This window comes from Toxoplasma gondii, chromosome IX (genome assembly GCF_000006565.2).
Source record: "Toxoplasma gondii ME49 chromosome IX, whole genome shotgun sequence".
Classification (NCBI taxonomy): domain Eukaryota; phylum Apicomplexa; class Conoidasida; order Eucoccidiorida; family Sarcocystidae; genus Toxoplasma; species Toxoplasma gondii.
The window spans coordinates 4973683-4999226 of NC_031477.1; the positions used below are offsets into that span (position 1 = coordinate 4973683).

Below are 25544 nucleotides of genomic sequence, written 5' to 3' on the forward strand. Positions count from 1 at the left end.
TTTCTGTCGACGAATTCAGCCGCGCACGAAAGGAGAATGAGCGCACGAGCTGGGGGGCGAGGCACAACAGGTGCTACGTAGGCGATCCCCTTAGCATTCCGCATTGTGCGGCTACTTTAGAAACGCTTTAGCACTGGGAAAGCATGATTCTGCGTGGTGGGCTCGTTGATGAAGTAATCCATTTTCAGAAGGAACTCGAGGCAACCATCACCAACTGCTTTTGTTAAGCTGATGGCTGCACATGGTTTGCACTTTTGTGGTTTAGCCTCTCGACCGGAACTTTTTGAATGCTTTACTAACAATATTAATTTCTCGCCTCATTTCTGGGTCTACGTCAATGGCATGACAACTGGGCAGTAGCGGCGACGTTCTAGTACTCTCTATTGTTTCACCCGGACCGTTTAGCAGTTTGTATCTCCTCAGGTGCTACTCGCCCGTTGGAGTGCCTCATGGCTTTCTATTTCCGGACTGCAGCTGTTCTGTTGTCGACACCAGGTTGCCAGTCCTCCTTGAGAGATATACAGATAGTTCGTTTTGACGCTTGAAGAGACACCAGTGGCGATCCTTTTGCACGGTTGTTGAGGTCCGAAAGGTGCATTCTAAAAATGCTATATACAGAAAATTAAGCGACCAACCTTGTCCTGGTGACACGTCTCTGTATCATCTCTGCGAGTGTTCGTGATGGCGCGTTTTGCCTTCTCTTTGTTACTCTACAGAGAGTTCGTCGGTGTTTGCTGGGTTGGCTGAAAGATAGGAGGGAGGCGTCATCCTGCTATTGAGGCTAAAAGAACAAAGGTAGAAGTTGCTGGAATGTTCTCTTTTGTATTTTTGAAGACTGTACGGAATGGAGACGAACACGCTAGAGCAGTTGTTGCAGTTTGGACGGGCAATGCTTCTGCACAAAGTGAAGTCTGACAAAAAACGTGACACCATCGATTTTCTCCGATTTTTGGTGGTTCACTCCATCTCTCGTCTTCTTCAAAGTAACAACTAGCCAGTTTTGGTGCGACAACTATTCTTCCCCTTTCGTCACCATCAGACGAATCAACGGAACTGTAATGTGATACTGTGCCATTTTCTGAGCATCCCTTCCGATGGCTTAGCGACATGCGGCACGTCTCTTGTTCTTCTTCTGTATATAATATGTTCCCTCCTCTTCGCGAAACCTCAATAGATTTGTTCATAACACGCTGTGTCTCCTCTAGGCATCTCATTTTCTTGCCCGGCACTCCTCTGCTGCTGGTGCGACGGGAGTGAAGTCATCCGCAGTCTTCGCTGTCTCCGCAGCGACTTCTATCTCTGTGTACCTCTTCTCGTATTCTTTCACGATCTTCTTCTCCTGTTCTTTAAAGCGTTCGTGGTCAACTATCGATTGCAGGCGACCAATCTGCGAATACACCAAAGTTGCACAGATACTCATGAATTTCACTTTTCGCCAGCAGAGGGGAGCTCGTCAGTGACTGCAACCTATGCAAATACATTAGCGTCTCTTTCATTCCCACATTTTTTTCTTATACTCATGAACGGATGCAGTTCCTTTCTGATCTACTCGACAATACGCTGCTTGAAGAGAGACGCTCTACAAAATCCAACTCCTGGTGTACTGCGAAAATGAATCCTTTTCATTTGCAAAACAGCGGCAGCGTCTCTTCCTCTTTTTCTCCCAAGAGGCGAGGTGGCACATTGCCGCACGATACTAGGTGGCTTTTCTGGAGGTACATTTCACGTGTATTTGCCAGCGGGAAATACAGCTCTTGTTATGATGCAACACGTACCCTTCTTCTGGCATTTGCCATGAGAGGAGGCAGCACAAGAATGTTGCATTCTTCAGCCGTCTTGTGGGGGCGGACCTCTCTTGTCTCGAATACACGAACGAGATCTGCTGGATCTCTTCCCTTGAATGCGATGTCGTACGTGACAGTGAAGAGAGGAAACAGGTGGTCGACTTCATGGGACGATATGACCTCAAATACTTCTCTTGCAGTAAGGGTGCCCTAGACAGACAGCGAACAGAACAGAAGGCCTGATATTACGACGGACGAAGGAGGCGGAACCAACGGAAATCCACGTCTGGGAAGAACTCCGTTGCGATAGGACAGAACAGCAATGACGCCTTCAGCACATCTGGTTCGAGTCTGCCCTTCTTCTGCGGGTGCATCTCGCGGTCGACTTTCTCACCTGAAGCTTTTGGCCATTCAGCATCTCAGCTTCGATTTGGTCCCAAGTCTTGCTCCCTTTCTGTCGAACGAATTCCGCCGCACAGCGCGCATTGCGACCACCGAATACTGTCGTGATCACGTCAGCGTAACCAGCGCTATCGAAAAAGGTTTCCTGTATAAAGAAAAAACACGCATCAGGTGCTTTTTCCTTTCCCAACTTGCACCCGTCTCCTTTCTGCACTTCCGCTTGAAAACTGCGAGCCGACGAGCACGGCCAGAAGTCGCTCCACATAGAGTGAAGAACCACACGCTCACAAAAATACTCCAGCAATGGTAGGTTAGGAGGAACAACGAGAGACCAGAAGTCTGAGTCTGAAAAGGAACTTACGGCGATGACATTGTCGAAGAATATCATTCCGAATTGTTTCATCTCCTCTACACCGAGGCGAATAATAGCGCTTTTTGTGTTAGTTCCCAGTCCCAAACCGTCACAGAAACCGGCAGCCAGCGCGACGACGTTTTTGACTGCTCCGCACAGCTGCAGCACAGGCAGGTGCACAAGAGATTTCATGACTTTTCTATAACAGCGTGGACTGTCCGAAGACGACAGCAGAAAACGCAGACTAAACGGTTTGCCAAAGATGCACGAGAGGAATGCATGGACCTGGCCTGCCACCATGCTGTGCTTATTCACCCGTCTCACTCGTCCGTATTCTCCTTCCTACGGCTCCTGTCTCCTGGTGTCCGTTTCGCACCTGGAAAACCCAACGCTAACACACGCCAATCAGGACGGGGAAGTAGAATAAACATATGCAGAAGCTGTTGTCAGTTCCGAACCTTTCAGACTCTTTTGATTCCTTTTCGACCGCCGCTAAAGTCCCTGTTCTTTTATCATCTGATGTCACGGAGCGGAATATCATACCTGAACACCCGCAACATCTGGGAGGGTGTTGACCTTGAAATATGGCTTGTCGAACAGCTGCTGCCAAATCAGCGCCGTATCTGTCTCATCCGGGGAATGGCCGATCGTTGCCTCGGCGAACTCTTCTCGAGCAACGTCGTTTGCGACATTTGCGCCTGAGGAAATGGAGGTAGACTAGACAACAAAAAATCCAGATACTCCTCCCTAGATGCGTTTGAAAATGAATCACAAATGAGTAACATGTGCCCAGCGTGTGCACATGCACCACACATATGTGTCACAAACAAGTTTCAGAGGCATAACCAGATTCTTTTCAGCAATTAGACACGAGCAGACAGACGCATGGAAGAGAATCCAAGCGCAGTTGGGCCTTGCCATTCGTACTGTTTTGTGACAAGCGACACAAGGTCAATTGACTGGAATACAGAAAGTGAACGATAGCTGGACACGTTACCTTGGCATGTTTGCGTACCAGAAAGAGCTGCACACTCGACGATATTGAGCTTCGACCGAATGGTATCTGAAAACAGTTGAGGTCTTCCGCCTTCCACGTAAAGCCCTTTCAGCAGCGATATCGCGCGTGCGTGGGATGGCACAACGTTGGCCTTCGCAAGCTGATCGCATACTTTCTGAAACCGACAAACACAGCGAGAACACAATTCCCTACTTCCTTCTTCCCCGTCCATGCTGCTGACTGTTGGCCTGCTTGCGGACGCAGTCCAACGGTGTGCGCCACCCTGGATTCGTGACCACCCGCTTGCAGTTATAGCGAATCTGTGACGTAAGGAGATAAAGTGAGAGCACTCTTGCGCGTACACGGCCGCCATTTCCCTTTTTGATGGGATGTGGAACGCAATCACAACCGAAGCACATGAGGAAAAAACGCAAAGTTCTTAGACTTTCCGCCGCCCTAAGCACAGAAAGCGAGTCCTTACCGCCACAAACTGATGGGGCATGACGAACACGAGAAGATCGGCACCGCGACAGGCTTCGACAACGTCTGGCACTGCAACCAGGTTGTCGGGCAATTTGTGGCCCGGGAGATACTTTACATTCTCGTGCTTCTGGTTGATGATATCCGTGAGTTTCTGTCCTTCAATCATCTCCTCGAAGACCCACATACGGACCTAAAAAACAAGCAGGAACGAAAAGAAACTGCGGGTGACCTACTGTGACGCGCAGGAGCGCTCCAGTTCATCGGATAGTTTCTACATACAGAAACGAAAAGCAGTGAATGCGCCACAAACGAACGGAGAGAGACCACACTAGCAATAATCGCGCCCAAAATTTGCTCTGGATTTCCTAGGTAAACTTGGAGATGACATACGTGCGAGACGCAGAACGATACACAACAACAGGGAGGGGGAGGAAACAAAGACAAAAGGAAAATCCCCTCCAAAGTCACCAAGTGAAACAAGCGGCTGTGAGAGGCAGAAGAGCACGAACAAGTCTAAACAAAAGGACGGGTGTCACGTTAGACGGGCTGCTCTCGCGCATCTGGAACCGCCTTCTAAATATGTCGAGCAGTTATTCCTATAACACGAACTGATTTAGAAAAACACATTCTTCTGCGAAATCGTGGTACAACTAGCGAGCAAGTTCGGCTGCGGTCCTTGACAATATTCATGCGCGGTTCTCCAAATGCACAGTGAACCCAGGAAGATGAAGAGAGTGAACGGCGTAACGTCGGGGCAAAAACAGAACGGAGCGAAGGTCGCGCACCTGATCGTGAAAGACGTACGACCGCTCTGCATTTTGCGCGCAGATCTTTCCGATCACGCTGCCCCAGTTTCCACTGCCAATTACGGCGACCTGCGAACAAAGGACAAAGAACCCGAACGCAGTAGAAGAGAAACCGCAAAGGCAGACGCAGAGAAGGGAGATACGAACCAAGGTCTTCGCTTACCCTCAAAGGTCCCTTTTGCAGGACCTGAAACAGAGACCTCTTGGGCTGAATGGGTCGAAGAAAGGATTCCATGGCTCCTCCCGTGTGGTCGTTGGTGCGTTTCCGTTTCGTGTGAAAGTATCGCACAGAGGAAGAAGAAAATGCTCGTGTGTTTCGTCGGCCGCTCCACGCACTGCTGCGGGTGACGGGCGAAGTCACAGCCCGCGGGGAGACGAAAGCGCTCGCTTGAACTGCACTCGCCACTGCGGGAACGATGGGTTGGTGAAGGAAAGACGAGGCAGAGACAAGCGTTCTCTGTGTGGACGGACGCAGTTGAGAAGGCAGTCCAGTTAGGAAAAACAGGAGGAAAAATAGAGCGAGCGAACGCGGGGCAGCGGCAGACAGCGTGGAAGTTGACAGACTGCGACCACGATCGAAACCGCGAAAGCGATACAGGACCTGCGGTTTCGCTGGACGAAACACAGACGCTGTTGTCGCACCAGATACCTTGCCGTCTGCCAAAAAGCAAAGAAACGCACTCCACGTCAAATGCTTGTGCACCAGAGCAAGGACCGACGGAAAGGTCTGGACGAGTCGTGTAGGCAACGAGTCGCTGCCCACCGATGTGTGCGGTGACAAGGCACGCAAACTGGTGGTCGAGGGCCTTGTTGGATCGACGCTGTTTCGTCGCGCACGAGATGTGACAGCAGACAAGCGTGGTGTACCGAGTTTCAGCGGAGCCGCGCACGCCGGAGATACGGACGACTGACGGAGGGGACCACGGAAAGGGTTTTGCCGTGTGGCTGAGAAGGAACGTGTGAGGCTATTTCCCAGGGCAGCAGAACCACTGCACCACGAACCGGGAACAGGTGACAGGCTGGAACCTCGCGACTTCGTTGTTGAACCTTCACTGCGGCACTGCTGGACTGGATCTAGAGTTGGCTGGAGGGTGTCCGCTTCTGTCCTCCTGGAAGGAAAGCCCGAAATCTTAGCCGCACACAGCCAGAAGGGCAAGGGCGGTGAGAAAGACAAAACTGGTGCAGAATAGGCGGCACAGGAAAAAGACGAGTCGCTCTTCGTACCATGGCCAGCTTTTTCCGGCGACGTCCGGCACCCAGCGGGCTTATCTTCTGAAGAGTTGACTGAAGGGGTTGGGAGAGAACACTTTTTTGAAAGGATAAAGTTGTCACATTCCACCGTGGCTATTGGCGACGGACTGTGCCGTGCGACCGCGAACAGATTCCAGAGAGGTGGAGCGTATGAGTGCCTCAGAGTTAGGAACTGGTGACCTGACGCCCAGTGATGTTCCCGTCTCTCGCTGCAGTGCTGGTCTTCCTCACCCGAAACCGCTAAAGAAATACGTGTGTCAGCACAAGGATCAAATGCCGAAGTTTCCCATCGCTCACAGGCCGACAAAATAAAATGATTTACTTCCATCTCGGGTGTGCGAAAGTGGACCCGTGAGAAAACCGGCCGGGGTTTCCAACGGGTGAACGGAAAAGAAGCACCCTCGCTAGGTGGCGTGAGCTCCGCGTTCTTCTAGTGTGCGAGGGTCGTTCCGTTTTCCGAAGCTCGACCCCCGCGATGGGACGGCGGTGCCAGGATCTGGTTTTGTAGAGACTTTAGGGAAACGAATGGACGGCGGGACCACAGACGAATGAATTTTTAAAAAGCCTATTAGTTTTGTATCTATGTTCCACGGGATCTAATGAGCAAGAACTGTGTCAACCGTGGTGGTCCGAGAGACGCTGGACTGACGAGTCGCGAACGAGGGAGGGAAGATGCACCCGACCAGGGAACGCCGGTACGTGAAGATGGAGAGATTCCTTCCTATATAAATGATACGTTTTCGAAGGAACGCGAGATGATGAAATGACCGCATTTCGACTCCACCGTAGGCGGCGAGGGACTCATCACGCGCACGAACAAAGGCAGGCGGTATAGAGACCACCCCGTCGCGCTGAAGATGCGGCGGGTCGTGCAGGTTTTGGACGTCTCCGGGGACGGGTGCTGCGGGAGAAATGATGCGTCTACCGCGTCCTGAACACATGAACGGGACATGGAACACGGAGAAATCAACCCTACAAAATCCGATACGGAGAGCTACGAATGCAGAAACGCGGTGGTTCTTCAGAATTGCTCTCTGTCAGAAAAGGATTTGTGCGACCGCGCCTCTCCCCGGCCACGTGTCGTGGCCCGTGAAGAATGAAACGCCAAGAGAGAAGGACTCCTCGGAAGGTACCGAAGCAGGAAGAAGATGTCAAATTTTCAAGCAGTGAACTGGATATCCATGTAGCACTGGCGATAGTCATGACCCGTCTGTCTCCTCCGGTTGCTCCATCGGCAAATGCTGTCTCGTCCCTGGCGCGCGCGTCGCCGGATGTGTTGATGCTCACCTCGGTTCCTCCCCCCCTGGCCGTCCAGAGAGAACGCGAGCCGGAAGACAGCGGTACGTTGCCTGCTGCGGCCCATAATCTGTGATGCTCAGAGGCACAAAACGTACGAAGAATCCTTGATGTAACTGGTATTTCAGTCGATGTTTTCCTTCCCGGTCCTACCTAGCGTTGCTCTGCTGAACTCTTTACCATGTGGATCAAAAATGAGGAAATCCCTTAGGTTCTTCCGGAGACCCAAAACAAAAGCCCGCCACGGTAGACTGCACTATGTGGCCTCGCGGCTGACGCGAGTTAGCGCAGCTTACGTACCACATGTTAGCAAAGCATTAGTTTGTCTGCGTACACTCCAGGTACCAGGTAAGTCCGTGCGCTGGACAGGGGAGCGAAGCAAAACAACTAAATCCGTCATAAAGACTCAGGAACACAGAAACGCTCCTGATGTCTCCAGAATTCCTCTCTGCCCAACAGCTGCGCTCGGCTGTTCCTCAGGTTTCCATTCGTCAAATCCAGTGTCTACTCTCGCTGGTTGCTGCATTCACATTTCAATGCTGCAATTTCACTTGAGCTCGTTCCACTGACTACTATCCTTGAGAGCGCCTCGAACGAGGAGGCAGATATTGGAGGAGATGAAGGATAGACTAGCCGCCAAGTAACATGGAGATTAGAAGGTGAGCATGAGCAGATGAGGGTTCGACAGTCTCTCTTTCGGGAAACGGTGCGCGAGGGAAACTCAGGGGGGGGGAGGGGGAAGGGGGTTCACAGCGCAACGTCGCATGACTCGACACGGAACAGCTGTATTTTACGCACTGCTGGTACAAGGCCCGAGGGCAGATTATTCTTATATTCGATTGATTGTTCTCATGTGTGCTTAAGACGATTTTGTAAAGCTGCCAATTTTCTTGTGGACCGAGCAACAGTTCATTCAGCAAGAGCGAGGGGGACATCGCAGTAAATCTGCCTCCGTTGAGCGTGACTCTCCGCTATCGTGTGTTCGTCGCTAGGTAGTGGCAATGTTGGCCCCTGCTTGACATTTTCCTGGTGGTCCCTACAATATGGTTTGAGACTCGGAGCCGAAAGTATTTCGCGCCGTCTGTCGGGCCCCGTTCCCCAATGCAACGCAGTTCAGGGCATATCGTTCGCGCGCGGACGAAACGCAGCGTTTTTTCCTCTTGAGAAACTCAACGGTTTCCCTTTTTTACAAGATTGTTACAAGGTTCTTGTGAATGACACCTTTGCACAGTTAAGGGGCCGGTATCCCCACGGTTTTCCTGATCACCCACGATACAAACACACTTTCTGGCAACCTCACCAGTTTCTCGCGTTGCATTTCTCGCAAAGTAGCGTCATAAGTTGAGCGTGATGAGGGGCCGACGTCAGAGGCAAAGACCCAGGAAGTGTCTTTGTCTCAGCAGTTTCCCATCCGCGAAATTTCATAGGTCCTGCACAGGACAATCCTTTCTAGGGAAAGTAGATTCCCCTGTCCGTCCATATGCTAGGAACTCGGCTGGTGTTGCCCTTTCCAGTACAGCTTCTTTACCTTCTCCGTCTTTTGCTTTCTCGTGCTTTCTTTCCGCTCCTCCCTGCGGCATCGAAAGCGAACCGCTTTCCCGTAAGGCGCCGCAGCTCTCTTGTGGGGCTCTGCGTAGGGCAGCGCGTTACTTGCGCAGTCCTCTGCGTTCTGCGCCGTCTGTTTTGTTCACTCTGTTTTTCGTTGTCTCTCTTTCTTCCCCTTTCTTCCGTCTCGGGGTCTTGCCCTCGTTCTTAGGTAACGAGCGAGTGACCCTCACAGGGGGCTCTTCGGGGCGCCCCTCTCCGGAGCCTCATGCACTCGCCGCCACTGCAACACCCGCTACAAACAGCCTGTTTGGCCACGGCCTGGAGACAGGCGCTTTATTGACAGAGACACGAAACGAAGGGACGGAGCGAGAGCACAGACGCAAACATGCAGGCGACGCCGGACCAGGACATGCAAGAGGAGCGCAGGTATCTGTGGCGCAGGCCAATCCTTTCCGCGGTTCTGCGAAGGGAGGAAGCGGGGAAAGGGCGGTCGATTCCCGCTCAGACGATGGAGAGGGAGACGCAGACAACCCACTGTTTCATTCTCCGTACTGGCAGGCGGCCGCTGTCTCCGGAAAAGCTCCACTGGAGGCTGCTGATGTGCTTCTGCCGTGGGGGTCAGAGAGGGTGGATACCCGCAGAGTCGAACATGCGAACCCGAGCCGTCGAGAGAAGGGCGGCGAAGAGGTGTACGTGGTGACCGAACGGCCGCAAACTGCCCCTTCCTCTTCGACAAGCACATCTGCGCCTACCTCGAGCGAGGAGAAAGAGGACGGGCATTCACCAGGACACAGGAAAGAAGCGAAGCTGTCACCGTTTTGGAGGACAGTTTATGCTGCGGTCACGGTCGGTCTTATAGGCGTTGCTGGCTTGGCAAGCGGGCTGACGACAGGGTATATGGCGTTTGATGAGCTCCAGCTCCTCGTGCTACAGGAAACAGGTTCTCCCCGAGCACGGCAGCAGTAAGCAAGGAGGACGAAAATCCGACTTCTTGCCGTGGCACAAAGTTATCGCTTCCCAACAATCGTTGCGCTCGCCTTCGCGCCTATCTCTTTCTCCCTTCTTGCCGGCAATTCTTCACGTCTTTCACATCCCCAGGTGTTTGTGTTTCCTCTGTGTTTGCCGAGATATTTGCCATTCCCAACGTAAAGTGCGTCGGGTGGAACAGTCATAGTCGTGAACAGCTCCCTGCATGCTTCCCGCGTACTGTGTTTCCTTCCAGTTTCAAGGAATGTTGTTGTCTTGCCCGGGGTTCTATACTCAAAAGTGCCGGGCCGTCGTCCCTGCTGTCCTTGATCCCCTCCACTTCTGTTTCCTGCTCTGTGGATCTGTCCATAATCTGCGCTTATACCGAGGCGACTGTGTGGTTCTCTGTTCTCTATGTATACGTGATACAGGGCGGAAACCGTGTACCGCATTGTTCAAGGGAATCGGCACCAACTCCTCGTGACTCTGCTTCTCTGCAATTCACTCGCCATGGAAGCGCTCCCTCTCTTCCTCGACCGCCTTCTCACGCCTGTCCTGGCTGTCCTCATTTCAGTCACTGCAATTCTTTTTGTGGGAGAGATTCTGCCTCAGGCTCTGTGCACAGGAAAATACCAGCTGCCAATTGCCGCGGTAAGCTCACAGGAAGCTGCTGGTGAAATTCTGAGTGAACGGACCTCGTGAGGTTCGTGTGCTACGTGTTTGTCAACCGCTTCGTGTGTCGCCGGCTGCCCACAATGGGAGGACCAAGAGCGTTGCCAGACTCCGTCTTCTCTGCGATCTCTCGGCGCGCACGTCTTACCACGGTAGTTGCACTCACGAGTGGAGGCTGGGGCTCCTCTGTCGGCAAGCGCGTCGTGTCATCACTTCAGCTCTTTTCTCGCCCGTTTTCGTCCACTGCGAATCGTCCTCTTCGACTCCACACCGTCCCAGATGCCTCTCCGATGGCTCACCTCCTTGATTTCTCTGTGGGCGTTCTTTCTGTGTCCCTCAACGAAATAGGGCTTTTCTCTGGCTCTCTGCTTTTTCTCAGGCACTGGCACCCACTGTGCGGTTGCTCATCATTGTCTTCGCGCCCATCGTGTACCCGACCAGCAAACTCCTTGATCGTTTCGTCAGGACAGAACATCGGACGCACCTATATGCTCGCTCCCATCTTAAGGCATTAATTGGTTAGTGTCTACATAGAGTCAGCGAGAAAAACCCTTCCCGCTACGTATATCTGGCGTTTCCGTTGTCATCGTTTCTGTTGTCTTCCCGGGGGGTCCGGTCGCGTGAGAGATCGTTTGTGGTCTCACGTGCGCTGCTGTCGCTGGAGGATATGGAAACAACTCATTAGAAACCCTCTCTCTACATGGCGAACACCTCCTCGTGACGGCTTTGTTAGATTCGGTTTCAAAAGCGCGGCTTAGGCTTGCTCTTTTAGAGGGTAAGGGAAGTCCTCAAGGGCGGCTTTGCGGACCGAGACAGGGACCTCTGTCTTCTGAGTCAGCAGTGTTTTGCCCTACGCGTCCGGTTTGATACCCGTGCAATTGTTCCATGTTGCTTGCGGCTAGACTAGAGTCGTTTTTCAAACGCTGCATACTCGACGGCATCCGTGTGCACTCATTGTTCTCCTGAGCTCTGCCTGTGGCAATAGGTTTACACCAGAAGGACCGTCGGAGCCCTCTGTTGCTTCAGCACAGCATAGATCAGCGCCGGCAAGAGCGTCTCCCCACGGCAGAGGGTGATTCGTCGTCGCGGCGAACTCGACGACCTTCTTCAGGGCAGGATGATGTCACCGGTGGAACCATGACTGCCATGGCACTTGCTGTGCCGGACGCCGGCGAAACACCAGGCAGTTTCGCACGAACGGCACAAGACAGGCAAGGGGGCGCGGCATATTCCGCTTCTCGCCAGGGCGACGAAGTTCGAAAGTTAGAAGGCGCCACAGCAACAGATACGCCTACTCCCCGGAGCGTGGGCGAAGGGCGAGGACTCGAACAGAGGCCAGTCAGAGAGAGCTCAACGATGGGAGCGCGTTTCAGTGCCGGAGATCGCAGGCCTGTCTCCCCTCAGAACCGATCTCCTATGCGGAACACAGAAGCCGAAGGAGAGACTCGAGATGGAGCTTTACAAGGCGGTAGCCTACACCCGTCGATGCAGCAAGCTGGATTGCACGCGCCAGGATGGAGCGACAACGGGGAACCGGAGGGAGCCACACACAAGACGCGGGAAGATCTGGGGAAAGCAGTCGGACTGCATCGAGACGAAGTTCTCATTATGCAAGGTATGCTCTCTCAGTGCAAGCAAACACGTGTACGCTCGTATAAATAAATAAATGTATAGTTACTAGCGTGTATGTGTCGAAATGCACATGCGTGCATATATGTGGTCTTCATGTGAAATGAAGGGGAAGTTCTATCCCTCGTGGGTCATACGGCCTCGTCGGAGCCTCTTCAAATCATGCAAACATCACTTTCAGGCGTATAAAGGAAAGGCCACTTTTGATTCATTTATGTTTAGGGTTGATTTTGTCTTCCTAGCGAGGTCGCACGATGCAAGAAATAAGACAGATGCCAGATCACTGCATTTACTAACTGGAAGGAGATCAATTCAGGCTTACCTGGTGGCCCTCCCCTGACAAAACTGTTAAAGAAAATATGCTGTATTCGGCTGCATGGAATCACGCTTTCGTATGCGTGTCTTTTCTGCCGCGAGATGTCGATCCTTGTTGGGTGGGAATTTTCATAAGGTGTCTTAGACGTACCTTAGCCTACCGTCTATTGTCGCTTCCGTTGTCGCATCTGGTTAAAAGACTCAGAAACAGCTCTTCCTTTCTTTTGCTTCCTTTCAGGCGCTCTGGATATGGCTTGCAAGAGTATATGCGACTTCATGGTCCCCCTTCATGACGTCTACATGCTCGTACGAAAAAATGGGAAAAGTCCTGCTTTTTTCAACAAGAACTCACCGAGCAGTTTTACTATCTATTTGAGATGTGCTTTGTTGCTTGCACTGTTACTCGTATCTAAACAAGTGATCGGAAGTTGTCCATTTTCTGACAGCCAGTTTCATGGCGACGCCGGAGTAGGGGGGCAGGACAGTGATTTGAGAGTAAAATGTGCTTTTTCATGTGTTCTTTTCTAAGATGTCGGGAAACCTTTTTCGTGTTCTACTCAGTATAGAGAGCGTATCGTAAGCGACTCGGTCTTTCTGTGTTTATGCACAGAACAGCCTGCTAAGATTCATTAAGCACTCCCACTCGTCTTGCTATTCTACGGAAATTTCCCTCCGTGCGTTGTTTCGCTCTTCTTCTCGTGCCTCTAATTTCTGCAACGTTGGCCTCCAAGCGACTGACCACGACTCCATCAGATTTTGCTCGTGTCTTGATGTTGGCTTCAGGAATGTTCGATGCGACTGACCCGCGAACTTCTGGTTGATGTTTTGCGCAAAGGTCATTCGCGTATTCCGGTCTATGAGGGGTGAGGCAGACAAGGGCAAGGGCCACCAGTGCCCTTGTGGGAGACTTCATGCTGTGAAGTTACATGCGAAGTTTTTCGTCATACGGTGCACCCCTTTATACATAGGTACGGCGTGCTTGCAGTGAGGGCGTCACACACCGTCGCTTCTCGATCGGAAGGAGAAACTTTTTCGGAGGGTACCTCTGCGTTTCTGGCATTGTACTATTGCCGGAGAGCGAGGGTCATATAATGTCGATGTAGCATTTAAAAAGGGCTGCAATGTGCGCGCGTGCGGGTGAAAAGAGATACGAAGCGGGGTAGCTTCTATGTTTCCGACGTACCAGTCAAGCTATTGATCGTTGGATTATGAGTGCCTGTGGCTGTTGTTCCTCTTCTTTGCCGCCGTTGTCAAGCGAAGCCATCAACGCCAATTTGTGTACTTCACATCATTATCGGTCACATTGTGTGCAGAAACGCGTATCCCGTTCGGCTGGCGGTGATGTGTGCGTGTTTCATTCTGCTAGTCTCAACGATTTTTCAGCTTGTTCAACGTGTCATCCACAAGCTGGCTGCCTTAGCCAGCATTCGCGACAGTTGTTGGGTTTTGCAGCAGGGTAAAGACATTCTGTGTAAAGACATGAACCGGTGTCGTCTGTGGTGTGCGAGCAGGCGCCGCTCTAATGTCCGAGGCGTGCTTCTTGTGAAGAGTCTCATCCTTATTGATCCAAAGGCAGGTAGGAGCAACAAAGAGGCTTGATACTTTATTGGTGCAGGAGTGCCGCTGCGCATCTACAGTGGCGCGTGTTTGCTTTGGTACCGTCGTGTAACCGTCTTCGGCGGCCCTGACAAAATCCGGTGACTGGTCGCAGAAGCAGGAATTCCTACCTGATGTGCGATTGCTACTGGAAATCTTGCTGTTCCATTTGCCAGGTCCACCCGGGACGCGGAAGTGTGCCATTAGACTTAGAGTGCACGTTAACCGGTACCCCTTGGATCTAAGCACATAGTGCAACAGGAAAGCATAATTTCGGCTTGAAGCACAGCGTATTTCGATCGTGTGCGGGCAAAGCTCTAAAGTATCTGGGGCGGCTCTTGGCAAAGAGCTATGCCTGTGTGCGTGTGCTGCTTGTAGGCATCAGGATCCGCGACCTGATGCGCGGTCGCACTTTCCGACGTTTGTGCACGCCCCTGTTCGTCGCCCCTTCTGTCAACCCGTACCAACTTCTTAATGAATTTCAAGAGGTAAGACTGACTGTCGTGCTCCTTCGCCATGAACAAGTCGGAAGCCCTTTTTCCAGCGGGAAGAGTAAGATGGCAGCCTCAAGCTTTGCAGCCGATGTTGATTTCCGTGACTTTGTGGCAGTGTTACGCGCACAGCGGCCCAAGATGGTTTACAGTTTCACCTGAAGGAGTCTGCCCATGCGTCCAGTGCCACGACTTTGTGCCGTATGCCCTCTTCCGCCTTCGTGCTGGCTGTTTTGCTTTCGCAACAGGGCCGCTGTCACTTAGCGTTTGTGACCAATGACGTCGCAACCTATCAGCATGCATGGAAGCAGGACGTCGACGTTCCTACAACTGCGGATCTTCTGGGGATTGTCACTCTCGAAGATGTGATAGAGGAGCTCATTCAAGAGGAAATCATGGATGAGTTTGATAAACGCATGGTGAGTGTTTTTCCGTATTACTTCCCAGCATTCGTGTTCGTACGTTTTCATCGTTTACATTTCTTTTGTTGCCCCAACACTCACCTTGTTGTTTTTTGCGTTTTTGCCGAAGCCAGTGGTGGGACGAAATATGGCTCCAGTGCATACGGATACCCTCATCTTGCCACACTTGTTCACCTGCCCCTGTTACATCCAATTTTCGTTCTCGTTCCCTCCGATACAGCAGTCGTAGAGGATCACTTGACAATAGTTTGTTTTCACAATGCTCACACATTTGTCCTATCCATTGTCGCATTGTTTCTTTGGCCGTCTCTTCCTTGTTGTCCTTTCATTGCTCCAGTGCTATTGCAGCGTCCCTGCGCCGCGCCGTGAGACAGTCATATCCGTTTCTTTGTTCGTTACCTCTGGTCACTGACCATTATGCCCAGTATGCCCACACGCTGCCTTCCGGGTAGCCAGCACTTTTTTGATCCCCTCTCATTTTCTCTTTTTGTTTCCATGATGACTCTGGAGCTTTGCGTTTCCCGTGTGTACGTTAATGTCCTTTTGTGTATCTTGGTGTCTGTTGCGAACAACCGTGCACAGACAGGCGTAGGGCCCTCTGCTGCTCGCGCTATGCGCTCGGCAGGCAGTGGTCATTCTGGAGTCCTTTCGTCGACACCAGGAGCATCGCGGTTTCCTGCGATGGACACCTCGGCATTCCTTGGTCTAGAGCCCCCGCGCCACGAGTCGGGCAGCGAACTTTCCGATAGATTGGGCACACGCTCAAACACAGATGCTTACCTTCCTCTTGCGCGAGCTTCTACCACTCTAAGTCGTTTCGCATCTCTTTTCGCTTTGGAAGAGGCTGCCTCGTGCGCATCCCCTTCAGCCCCGTTTATTAGAACTCCCCCACATCTTGGGAGTCGTGCCGCCCTTCTCTTCACTGCTGGCGATCGAGCGCCAGGGCCAAGCAAGGGAGATCAAGGAGAAGACCACCCGGAAACGATTAACGGGAACAAAGTGGGAAAAAGACTGTGTAAGTCAAAAACGTCGGAATGTCCTTTTCAAGGAGTACGTGCTGATGGGGCAGGAGCGGCCGCCGGGCTCACAGATGGGTCCTCATGCTCAAGCTCGGCGGCACATGATTCTAATGGTTCACGTAGTGTTTGCTCTGGAGGGACCGCTTGCGAAGCGGACTCGTTGATAGAAGATCGTCCATTCTCTCCGGGGAAACAAGAGGTGCATCGACTGCGTTCGGAAATGAAAGGCTTTTCTGAATCGCCAGCCTCTTTGTTGTTGTCCCCAGATACATCTGTATCTGGAGTAATGTCGCCCAAACGACAGTGCGAAGTCTCATCCGGCACACACCTGGGTTCAGCAGGAGAGGTGATTTCGCCGGAAGTATGTGCCAGAGAAGCACTGGGTGATCACAGTTTTCCTTCGTCACAAACTCCAGGAGGTCGCCGAGCTCAGCGACGTCGCTCCATGTAGGTATCTGGTAAACTTTCTATCAGTCCAGGTCGCGTCAGTGTTTGTACTGAGGATGGGCTGCAAGGACGACAAAGGATACCCGAGTCTGAGCAACTGGATAAAGGCAGAGAAGCAGAGAAACACAGTAACAAGGCGATATACAGAAGCAGCGAAGACGTGCTTCTCTAGGACATCAGCCGTCTACCTGGTGCTATGTTCGGGATGGACAGTCGAAAGGCAAAAGTGGTACATGAAGAGAGGGATCAGGCGGTCGAACGAAAATAGGCAAACCTATGGAGACCGCGACCACTGGTCTCTGTACGAAAGTAAACAGCGAGCGTTGTGCTACTGAACATAAAAACAACGTCCAGATGCCCTCGCCGACGGAGGGCAAACACAAAGAAGTACGCATAGGCTGCGGCGAATGGATTAGCATCGTACTGGGATGACAGAGAAGACGGAACGAACACCCAAGGGCGACGCAGGTACCGGGGAGGGTAAGAAAGCAGAAACACGAAAACTTTGGAAAAGGAGGGACCAAAGCATCAGAGGGAAGAGAGTGAGCAGGCACTGGCAGAGGGACGTTCCTCCAGAAATGCCGATTCTAAGATTGCGCTAAGACCCTTGGCGCAAGATAGGACGGACGTTGTAGGCCCTTGCACTAGTGGGGGAGATAGTGGGAACAAACCAGATGAATTCGCTGAAGAATGAGCACGTAGCAAAGCGAACTAGCGGTGTCGCGACGCTGGCGTATGGTGACGCTAATTGCCAGTAGCTTTATAGTACCACAGAGAATATCCAATAGCAGGAGCGTCACACGGAACTTTTTACCGCATCACCGAGGTAAAGGGTTTTTGATCGGGTCGCAAGATTGTAACATATGAGAGTTGTGGAAGCCCAATGTATCCAGTTTTCTTATCAAAATCGTGGCTCTGAAGGGAGCCTTGGCGTAACAATGGTGCTGCTTCCAGCCTTCGGGATAACACAGCCGGACAAGAAATTTCATCTGTTGCAGCACGAAGTGACAGGCTAGATATCCTGTCATAAACGGGTTCTTTTTTCTCGGGTTCTCTTCGTTGGCGAGCGCGGATGTCTCTTGTTAGTGATCCTTAGTTCTGAAAAGGCAACTATTAATGAAGGGAATCACCTCAGAATGCAAACCTAGGCCGCACAGGTGTTTGCAAGAACTGTGGTAAAAGATTGTCGAGCGGTTGCCGTGAGTATATGATTACTCTACTCGGTAAGGAATAATGTATCTGCAGCAGGTCAGCGGGGTGGTGGTGCATAGCAATCATAAAGAACTATCAGGATGGTAAAAAAATGAATACTTGTGCAATTTTCCCCCATCACTGGTGTCAGATACTGGTATTTCTATCTGGCGGGGTCTGGCTACAGGCTCACGTCAACACAGTGTGAAAGATTGCTTTTATTTTGAAGGAGGAAAGTTTTAGTTCTATGTGTTAAACAGCTTCAACGTCCAGACATGTGAAAATGCTTTCATGTCCAGCCCAAAGCCCCTCGCTTCGGCGTTGTCCGTGCTAATAATCTGTGGATTTGCACATCGCATTCATGTTCTAGGCTGTCAAAAACGTTTCCTGCCAATGGAGAATGAAAATAACGAGGGAACAACTAAGGTGGCCCCGGAACTCGAAATGTTCGTAGGCGCCGCTGCGGTGCTCACCGCGTTTTCACTGGGTGCAGCAAACTGGGAAATGCGTTAGATACAATCAAGTACTTCTAGTGTATTCAATGACTGACTCACCACAATACGTGGGTAGTTTTGACTCTTGTGCAGCACAGAAAACTCACTGTTGTTGCAATAGATATTCCGTACAGTACCTCATGATAAAAGATTCCCGGCTTATCATGTGCAGTGGGCCAGTTTCGCGAATGAGGTCTCTGCCGAAAACGCAACACGTCCGATTGGTTCTGTTTTCTGCATCTTTTTTGTAATCTTACTTAAGGGGTAGTGCCGGAGCGATGATTTTCTTGCCCCGAATGGAGGCATAAGAGCACTCGAGACGCATGGTCTCGCTCCTTTTTCTTCATTCATTTACGGGTCACAATTCGGATCCTCCGCTTATTTCTAAATGCCAGGTGCTGTACGTACCGATACAGCACGAACACGTGTACATGATACGCAATGGAAAAGCCTCTCTCGCTTTTTCGAAAAGCTCCCGTAAGGGCGGCGACTGGATGTGATCGGAAGGTTGCAGGGAATTATGTGGAGTTCGTTTCCACCCGTATGCTGACTGCTTCAGTGTGAATATGAAGGAGAACGGAAAGAACGACGCGATCTACTGATAGTTGGGGCACCACTGCTATATCGGACAGTTGGACTTAAGCGACGCCCGGTTGATCAATAATGAAATTGTCTGCGGGAATATACGTGAGCGAACTCAATGGTAACGTGTGAAGTCCATGTTGATGAGGAGTTACAGTTCTGGAGAAGAACGAAAAGCTGACTTTCATTCAGGGGGAAGACCTTTTTTCCGTGGTTTCACGTGGTCTGGCGAACTCGTTCTACCATCGCCTCCTCCCCCCCCGGCGGGCACGGCGTCTTCCTGTGAGGGTCGAAGGCGAATGCCTGTGAGACGGGGACAGAACAACGAGAGAAAAAACGCTAATGCCTGCCACAGGGACACAAGCAGTGGCACCATGCATGAGGCGAGGAAATTTTCGCCGAGGAGTGACAGGAGGACGTGCATTCATTTAATCTCGGACACGAGACGTCGAACACAGCGACCTGCATTCATTGACGACTGCCGTAAACCTTGCTACCTTTTTTCCATTTGGTGCCATCTCTTGTATTCGACGTGATATGTCGAAACAGCTGAACGTGACAATCATCAGCGTATGTGGATTTGTAGATATACACTTATCGATGTGTAGTTCTGGCAAAAGAGGCACCACGCGCTGCCGCCCGTGGTCGTACGAAGGTACAGTGCACACATGTGTTGGCATTCGCATATGTATGTGAATCAGGTGTACACTAAATGTGGGAAACAGTAAACACGGCGTCAGTCGGTGGCATCCGAAATGCAATGCCCTTGATATGAACAAATGCAATTTCCTCGCAACAGATTCGTGGGACTTTGCGTTGACAATCACGTTTCCTTGGTCGTCTGCGATACCAAACACTTATTCCGATTTGCAAACACCCTTTACCAGGTTGGATAAATCGCACGTAGTACTTACACTGGAGTCGGAGGATCCTAGCCTCGTTGACGGGGATGAATCTCTGTCCGTCAAGAGAGACACTGCAAACGGCGAAGACAAAATCTTCAGACGTCTCTACTTGTTCCTCTTCCAGGGTCAATGCGGGGAAAGTGAGCTCTGGAGTAACAAACTGGTACAGAAAGAAAAACGAAAAAACCCAGCACACGATGGTGAATTCTTGCACTCGCGGTTTCTCGGTTTTTGAAGCTTGTTTTCCGGTATGGGAGACTGAGACGGCAAGCAGGAGTGAAGTGTTGAGCCTCTCTTGATCGCCGCCCGTCCTCAGACTGACAATTTTATCAGTTCTCTTTTCTTACTGTGAGTGTTGGATCCCGTGGTTTTTCATCTGCGGCTTCCAAACCAGAGTTTTCTGCTTTTTCTCTTCTTCTTGCCCGCAATGTAGGGCCGCCGCTAGAGGTCGCATTTCTTCCTGCTGCGCTTCCAGTTTGCTCTCGAGGTCCACCGAGTCCAACTGCAGGGGTTTTCCCCTCTTGGCCTCCCCCTGTAAAGTTTGCCATTCCAGGAATACCTGCCCCACCTCCCGGCACAGCTTTTGTTTTTGCGCGAGCCCCTGCGCTGTTTGCTGTCGCAGACCCAGCTTTCCCCCTCTGACTATCGGTCGCACGGGACCCTGCAGGTTTCCTCTTTACTCGGTTTGGATCGGGCAGCAGCGTGAGCGGCTGCGGGTCTACATCTATTACGGCTGGCAGATAAAGAACACGTTCGACTGCTTGTTCTGGAGGTGAAGCAACTTCATGCGCAGAGCTCATGGTGGACGGAGTGTAGTTGTCTGTATCGGTGGATGAGGAAACTGCAGCAACAGGAGACATCTCGTCATGAAGGCACGAAAGAAAGTCTCGTGCAGCCGGATTGCCAGACCGAAGAATAGTAAGCCGAACTTGAGCGCTGTTGCTTGCGATCGCTGACTGGACAGAGACAACGATATGAGTCTGGGGAGACATGACATTGTCCAGATCTACATCGAACAGATCTCCGTTTTCCGAGATGGTGTATGCAATGACATGCTGTGTGCACAGATCTGGACTATAATACGTGAAAACGGCCGGTTGCCGGCTGAAAACCTGACCATTGAAGGAGAGAAAAACAGATATCTGGCCCTTATGATCGACCTGATTTGAGGGCACGAACCCGCCATCAGCTTCATGGGCGATCGGGCTGTTGTGACCTCCGCTTGCTTCGTCAGAAACAACTGGTTCAGTAGAAAACTTCGATACTTCGTCGATAACGCCTGCAGGATCCTTTCCCGGTCCAGTGGGGAGACGTTGCTGTAGAGTTTGACGCGAAAAACCGTGAAGCTACAAATTTGATGGACCGCACCGAAGGTGTTGAAAAATCCTTTGAAATATCATAAAGAAACTGTGAGAACATTGCCACCTACATTGCTACAGTGCCTTCGCTCGCGCTTCGTAAGACCACAGATCCTGAAGAGCACAAACTAAGACGGGCTACTTTCCGGCAGGACTGCCCGCGTTCTCTATTAGGACACCGGTGCGCAAAAGTAGATCCTCGGCGCACAACTAGTGCGGCCAGCTGCTTTTCAGGATTTTCTAGCTGGCATGCCGCCACAGCATTCCTGACTGCAGACAGATGTAATTATAAAAGAAGAATGACATACCGAGGGCTTTTTAGGAGGCATCCAGAAGCTAATGCGGTGAGATTTTGTGTCAACGTGAGCCGGCAAGACATCCTCGGTAGCATCTGGGTATCGGAGAAGAACGACTGTATTCTCCGACTCAAAGCACTCGTTCGCTTCTATCTGCACCCTGGTCCGCCTGTCACTCGACCCTACGTCAGGAGAAATGCCTAGAATGTGAATATCGACGACGCGGAGGCTCTTAGGCCTCTCAGTAAAGTGCACACCTGAGAAGAAAAGTCGCGTTCATCGACTTCGAAACGAATACGCATGAGCGTTTTATTTTGCGAGATCGGCGAACGTTTCGCCGGTTGTATTGCATTTCTCAAAATATCTCATACCAGCACTTCCTCTCCAAGACTGTAAAAGAGCAGTTGTGCAGAAGTTGAGCAGCTTTTCAGTATGCCTGATTGTCAGAAAAAGTTTCTTAGTATGAAACAGTGGAATTAATGACTGTGCTGGTTCCTTCCCACACGTATTCACTTGCATGGCATATTTGAAATGTTAGGCCTTTTAGTGTGCGTCAAGCCGTGTTACAGGCACGCCGTCTAACGCGTGGCTTCCGTAGTAGCTTCGAACTCATTTTCGAGATGTACGTCCTTTCGGTCTGCATCTACCAGGATTCGGATTGTCCTCGTAACCTACCGTTGACCAACATACACTGAGGTACTACATCATTTATAATTGCTACGGACTAACAGAAATAACTGGATAGAACGGCTTGCATCAACGAGATGGAGTTATCTAATTTCCCGTGACATCTCGAGACATGGTTACCGTCCCGCAGATCCCGCTTAACCTCTTTTCCTCTTTCCCCTCTTCCTTGGCCCCATTTGCCAGAAACGTATACGCAAACAAACTAGACTCTTTCCTCTTCGGATCTGCCCCTTTGACAATTTCTGCTGCTCTCTCGTGGCCTACCGTTTAGCCCCACGTCGATAAATGTATCAAAATCATTCAGGACCATTGGCTCCAGGCGAGGAGAAACGCATTGAATGGCGAAAGTTTGTTTGCCTTTTGTTTTCGACCCGTGTTGCTCCCCTACACCTCGTTCTTCTTCTGCATTGTCCCTTTTCACAGTCACGATCTTAGCTGGGACGAAAACCGAGTAAGAGAAATCTGGTTCCATTTCCAGTTCATCAAGCATATACGAGCGTAAGCCCCCACTTCCTCCGTCGAAGTAAGAGCACGCTTGTCTCACTCGTCCAAGCATCATTTCGTGCAACGATCCGAAGCTGTCGTCGATTGACCTTTGGCACGAAGGAGCCTCAGGGACGGGGGCTGGCTGTGGGCCTCTTAAGTTGACAGTGTAACGGGCACTGCTTAACTCTAGTGCAGAGGTGTCCAGCCTTGCCATGCCTGGCTGCGCCTTTACGGCGTCAGCTAAGCCCCAGGCCCGCCGCCGTATCGAGCGATAACTGCCAGAACTATTGGCTCTCCACATGGCCGAGGAAGGAAAACAAGGGAGGGCACCGGAAGACAAATTGGAGACGGAATCTCGATGTGAGGACGAAGGGGAGAAATAGATGCCGGTCGCCATGGCGACCGGTCGTCGAATGCATGTAAACCTAGCCACGATATCATCCTCTGGAACACCGAGAGGGAGGTAATCGAGAAAAATTGTGAGCAGGAGGCCACCTAAGAAGGAACCGGCAGACAACTACGGAAACGGGAAGTGAGGCGTCGTAGTGCAGTGACAGTTAAAGACTGGTGTAAGAGAAACCTGACAACAACCGAAGGCGACGTTCCCCTTTCTGCAGAATATATACATGTAAATACACGTTCACAAATTCATCTCATCAGGCAATGACAAAAGAGCAACTGCATCCGTAGCATGGTGGGACACAACGAAGAATTATGCATAAGCTTTTCCGTTTTTTCGCTATCTCGAGAGCACGGACGAACACCATCCACCCTACCCGCAGAGCGTCTTATCCGCCTCTTTTAGAGCCATCTCTGCTTGACAGATGCGCAGATGGAAAACCGGCGATCCGACTTAACTGCCCCAGCGATGAAGCCATTACGGAGCTCGCTGGCGAGAGCGGCAGGAGCCACCTGTCGACACATTCTACTCTTGGTCATGAGGACGAAAGGTAAGGATACTGTGAATTCTAAATACCAGATATTCCACCGGAAAGAAAGCTGGGAGTGTGCGAAGGGCTTCCCCGACGTCGGTGATTAGCAGCTGTCGGCAGCAGAGAATACAACCTTAGCAACAGTTTAGGTCTGGTCGGTCCTTACCGTCGACAGTAATGTTATTGGGCTTCACATACGTCACTCTCTGGGGAAAGTGGGCGAACAAGACTCGCGCTTCGGGGGCGTGCTCTGATGCCCTGCTCCAGCAGCATCCGCCATCAATGGACACCTGAAGAAGCGAGCAGGCGCGGGAGAGAAACACAGGCCTCATCAACTCGAGTAAGGCTGCAAGACATCCAAATCGTTGATCGTTGCAGAGGTGAGGAGCTAAAATGGAGAATCGCTTGACTGGTAACATTAGCAGGTTTCTTGCGTTAACAGACTCAATTCTTTTCAAGAAACAGCGAGTCATCCGTGTGGTTAACTGGCCAGTCGAACGTTAGGGGAAAAAAGAGTCCAGATCCTCCCGCCGGTTAGGAGCAATTACACATGCTGGCAAACGTGATAATGAGACTACACATTTCACCTCCCGCACGACGGTGCTTGTGGAGTCACAATGTGGAAGACGATGTCCTCTCATGATTCACACAGATTTTCGGTCTTCTATGGAGACTTTTCCCACACGATTGGAGACGTGTATATACACGCACATGCGTACATACAAGGCGCGCGATGCCACTAAGAAGCCCAGGATTTTTTTCCACCTTCTTTATCCTGGTCAGGTGCCTCCTCACTTCCGCAACGTATGGGAATATGTGGCGACTTCTGCTTTCGAATAGCGTCTTGGAGGCATGGTACGCTCGCGCCTGTTCCTCTTCTACAGGAGTGGCCGGCTCAAAAAACTCGCGCGAAGCGAAAGGATCATCAGCTACTTTGCTGCACGCCGTGGGGCTCGCGGAAAGGGGGCGCAGTTGTGCCTCATTCGTGCCTTGTTTGCCCACTTGTGAGGGTAGTGTTGAGAGCTCATGGTCGGGAAGGGGAGGACATTCACAAAAAATTTCACGTGCGTCTCCAGTGAACTCTGTGTCCGCTGCCACCACGACGGTTGTTGGACTGTGCGTAGCGCAACCTGGATGAGAGTCAGGCTCACCCGAATGGCCAAGACTTTCCGAACATAACGGACACGTTTCAGAGGGCATTGGGTCCTCGCTTGCAGGACGCAGTCTTACAAATATGTCGCTAGACAAACGTTGTCGAGGGCCTGCTGCGGAACGCGTCTGAACCCTTTGATGTTTACCAGGATACTCGTCAGCTTTAGCTGTCTGTGGTCTCCCCTTCGTTGCTCTTTCCCTCGTAAAGCAATCAGAGTCTGAGGTTCGTTCTGGAACGTCGGGCTCGCCAAGACTCCAGCAGCCGCTTCCGCCTCTTTCGTCCATTGCGGGGCTGCGCTTGGGTGAATTGCCTTGTTCGTTCTCCATCTCCGCAGGACGTGCACGAAGAGCAGGAACGATAGCCGCCTTGTAAGTGTCTAGGCGAGACACAGGGGGCAGAGCAGAGAGGCGGAGGCGAAGAACTGGAGGGAGCGGGGTTGATCCCGGGACTGGTAGTAGTCGAGGGCGAAGCTCCAGGATCTGGCATGCCGCAAAGGCCATCAGCGTCTCGTTGCTACTCGCGATCATACTGGAAGCGAGACGGCCTAGTCCCGGAACAACAGCTGAAAGATTACGAAAGACAGATTGCGGTTCAGCAAGTCTCGTTTGCGAGCTGGCTGCGTCAGCCACAAATTTTGTCGCAGCGGTGGACAGAGGGAAGGAGAGGAGAAAGAAGTCTGCGATATTAGACCACGAAGAAGAAACATCGTAAAACGACGGATTTATCAGTCGATAATTGCATGTGTAGTCTTCACGGTGCTTTCTCTATTCATGCCAGTTCGCGAGCAAAACAAATCGGGTCCGTATTTGATCCATCAGACCCCTATCTCAAGAGCCTGCAGAAGAATGAACTCTGTAATGATCCCTAATTAAACAATTGTGCATCTTTGATAGCGATACACTCCGGTGATAAGTGACAGAACATGTGAGCGGGAGCCTAAGTTATATGTAAGAACCTATGGTCGTTTGCTGGAAATCAGGTGCA

At 51.4% G+C, this 25544-nt stretch overlaps 4 protein-coding genes across 4 annotated transcripts; 1 reads left to right on the forward strand and 3 right to left on the reverse strand.

Moving 5' to 3' along the window:
• Positions 1-833: 833 nt before the first annotated feature.
• Positions 834-6403, reverse strand: TGME49_307570 (glycerol-3-phosphate dehydrogenase (gpdh), putative; the record flags this gene model as incomplete). The annotated part of the gene is made up of 9 exons (XM_018782524.1): positions 834-1387; positions 1776-1994; positions 2179-2331; positions 2548-2697; positions 3082-3236; positions 3554-3710; positions 4017-4208; positions 4804-4893; positions 4988-6403. The coding sequence occupies 9 exons, from the start codon at positions 6401-6403 to the stop codon at positions 1211-1213; spliced, it is 2709 nt and encodes a 902-aa protein (XP_018636193.1). The 3' UTR covers positions 834-1210.
• Positions 6404-6671: 268 nt separating this feature from the next.
• On the reverse strand, positions 6672-7960 carry TGME49_307575 (hypothetical protein; the record flags this gene model as incomplete). Its single annotated transcript, XM_018782525.1, has 2 exons — positions 7363-7960; positions 6672-7006 (listed from the first exon to the last, which is right to left on the reverse strand). The coding sequence occupies exons 1-2, from the start codon at positions 7436-7438 to the stop codon at positions 6672-6674; spliced, it is 411 nt and encodes a 136-aa protein (XP_018636194.1). The 5' UTR covers positions 7439-7960.
• A 163-nt stretch (positions 7961-8123) lies between these two features.
• Positions 8124-20744, forward strand: TGME49_307580 (CBS domain-containing protein). The gene is made up of 10 exons (XM_018782526.1): positions 8124-9881; positions 10317-10536; positions 10937-11075; positions 11543-12172; positions 12740-12807; positions 13285-13364; positions 14013-14077; positions 14476-14585; positions 14837-15007; positions 15593-20744. The coding sequence occupies exons 1-10, from the start codon at positions 8722-8724 to the stop codon at positions 16478-16480; spliced, it is 3531 nt and encodes a 1176-aa protein (XP_018636195.1). The 5' UTR covers positions 8124-8721; the 3' UTR covers positions 16481-20744.
• On the reverse strand, positions 18928-25087 carry TGME49_307590 (hypothetical protein; the record flags this gene model as incomplete). Its single annotated transcript, XM_018782527.1, has 6 exons — positions 18928-19046; positions 19658-19808; positions 19996-20964; positions 21315-21559; positions 22254-22970; positions 24706-25087. 6 exons carry the CDS (start codon positions 25085-25087, stop codon positions 18928-18930), a joined length of 2583 nt encoding a protein of 860 aa, XP_018636196.1.
• Positions 25088-25544: the final 457 nt, after the last annotated feature.

Excerpts from the sequence above, each read along its gene's own strand:
- TGME49_307580 (XM_018782526.1), top strand. The coding sequence starts at position 8,722 with ATGAGGGGCCGACGTCAGAGGCAAAGACCCAGGAAGTGTCTTTGTCTC. Across the intron at positions 13,365-14,012 it reads CGTATTCCGGTCTATGAGGG|GCGCCGCTCTAATGTCCGAG; the intron begins GTGAGGCAGACA and ends GTGTGCGAGCAG. Across the intron at positions 15,008-15,592 it reads ATGAGTTTGATAAACGCATG|ACAGGCGTAGGGCCCTCTGC; the intron begins GTGAGTGTTTTT and ends AACCGTGCACAG.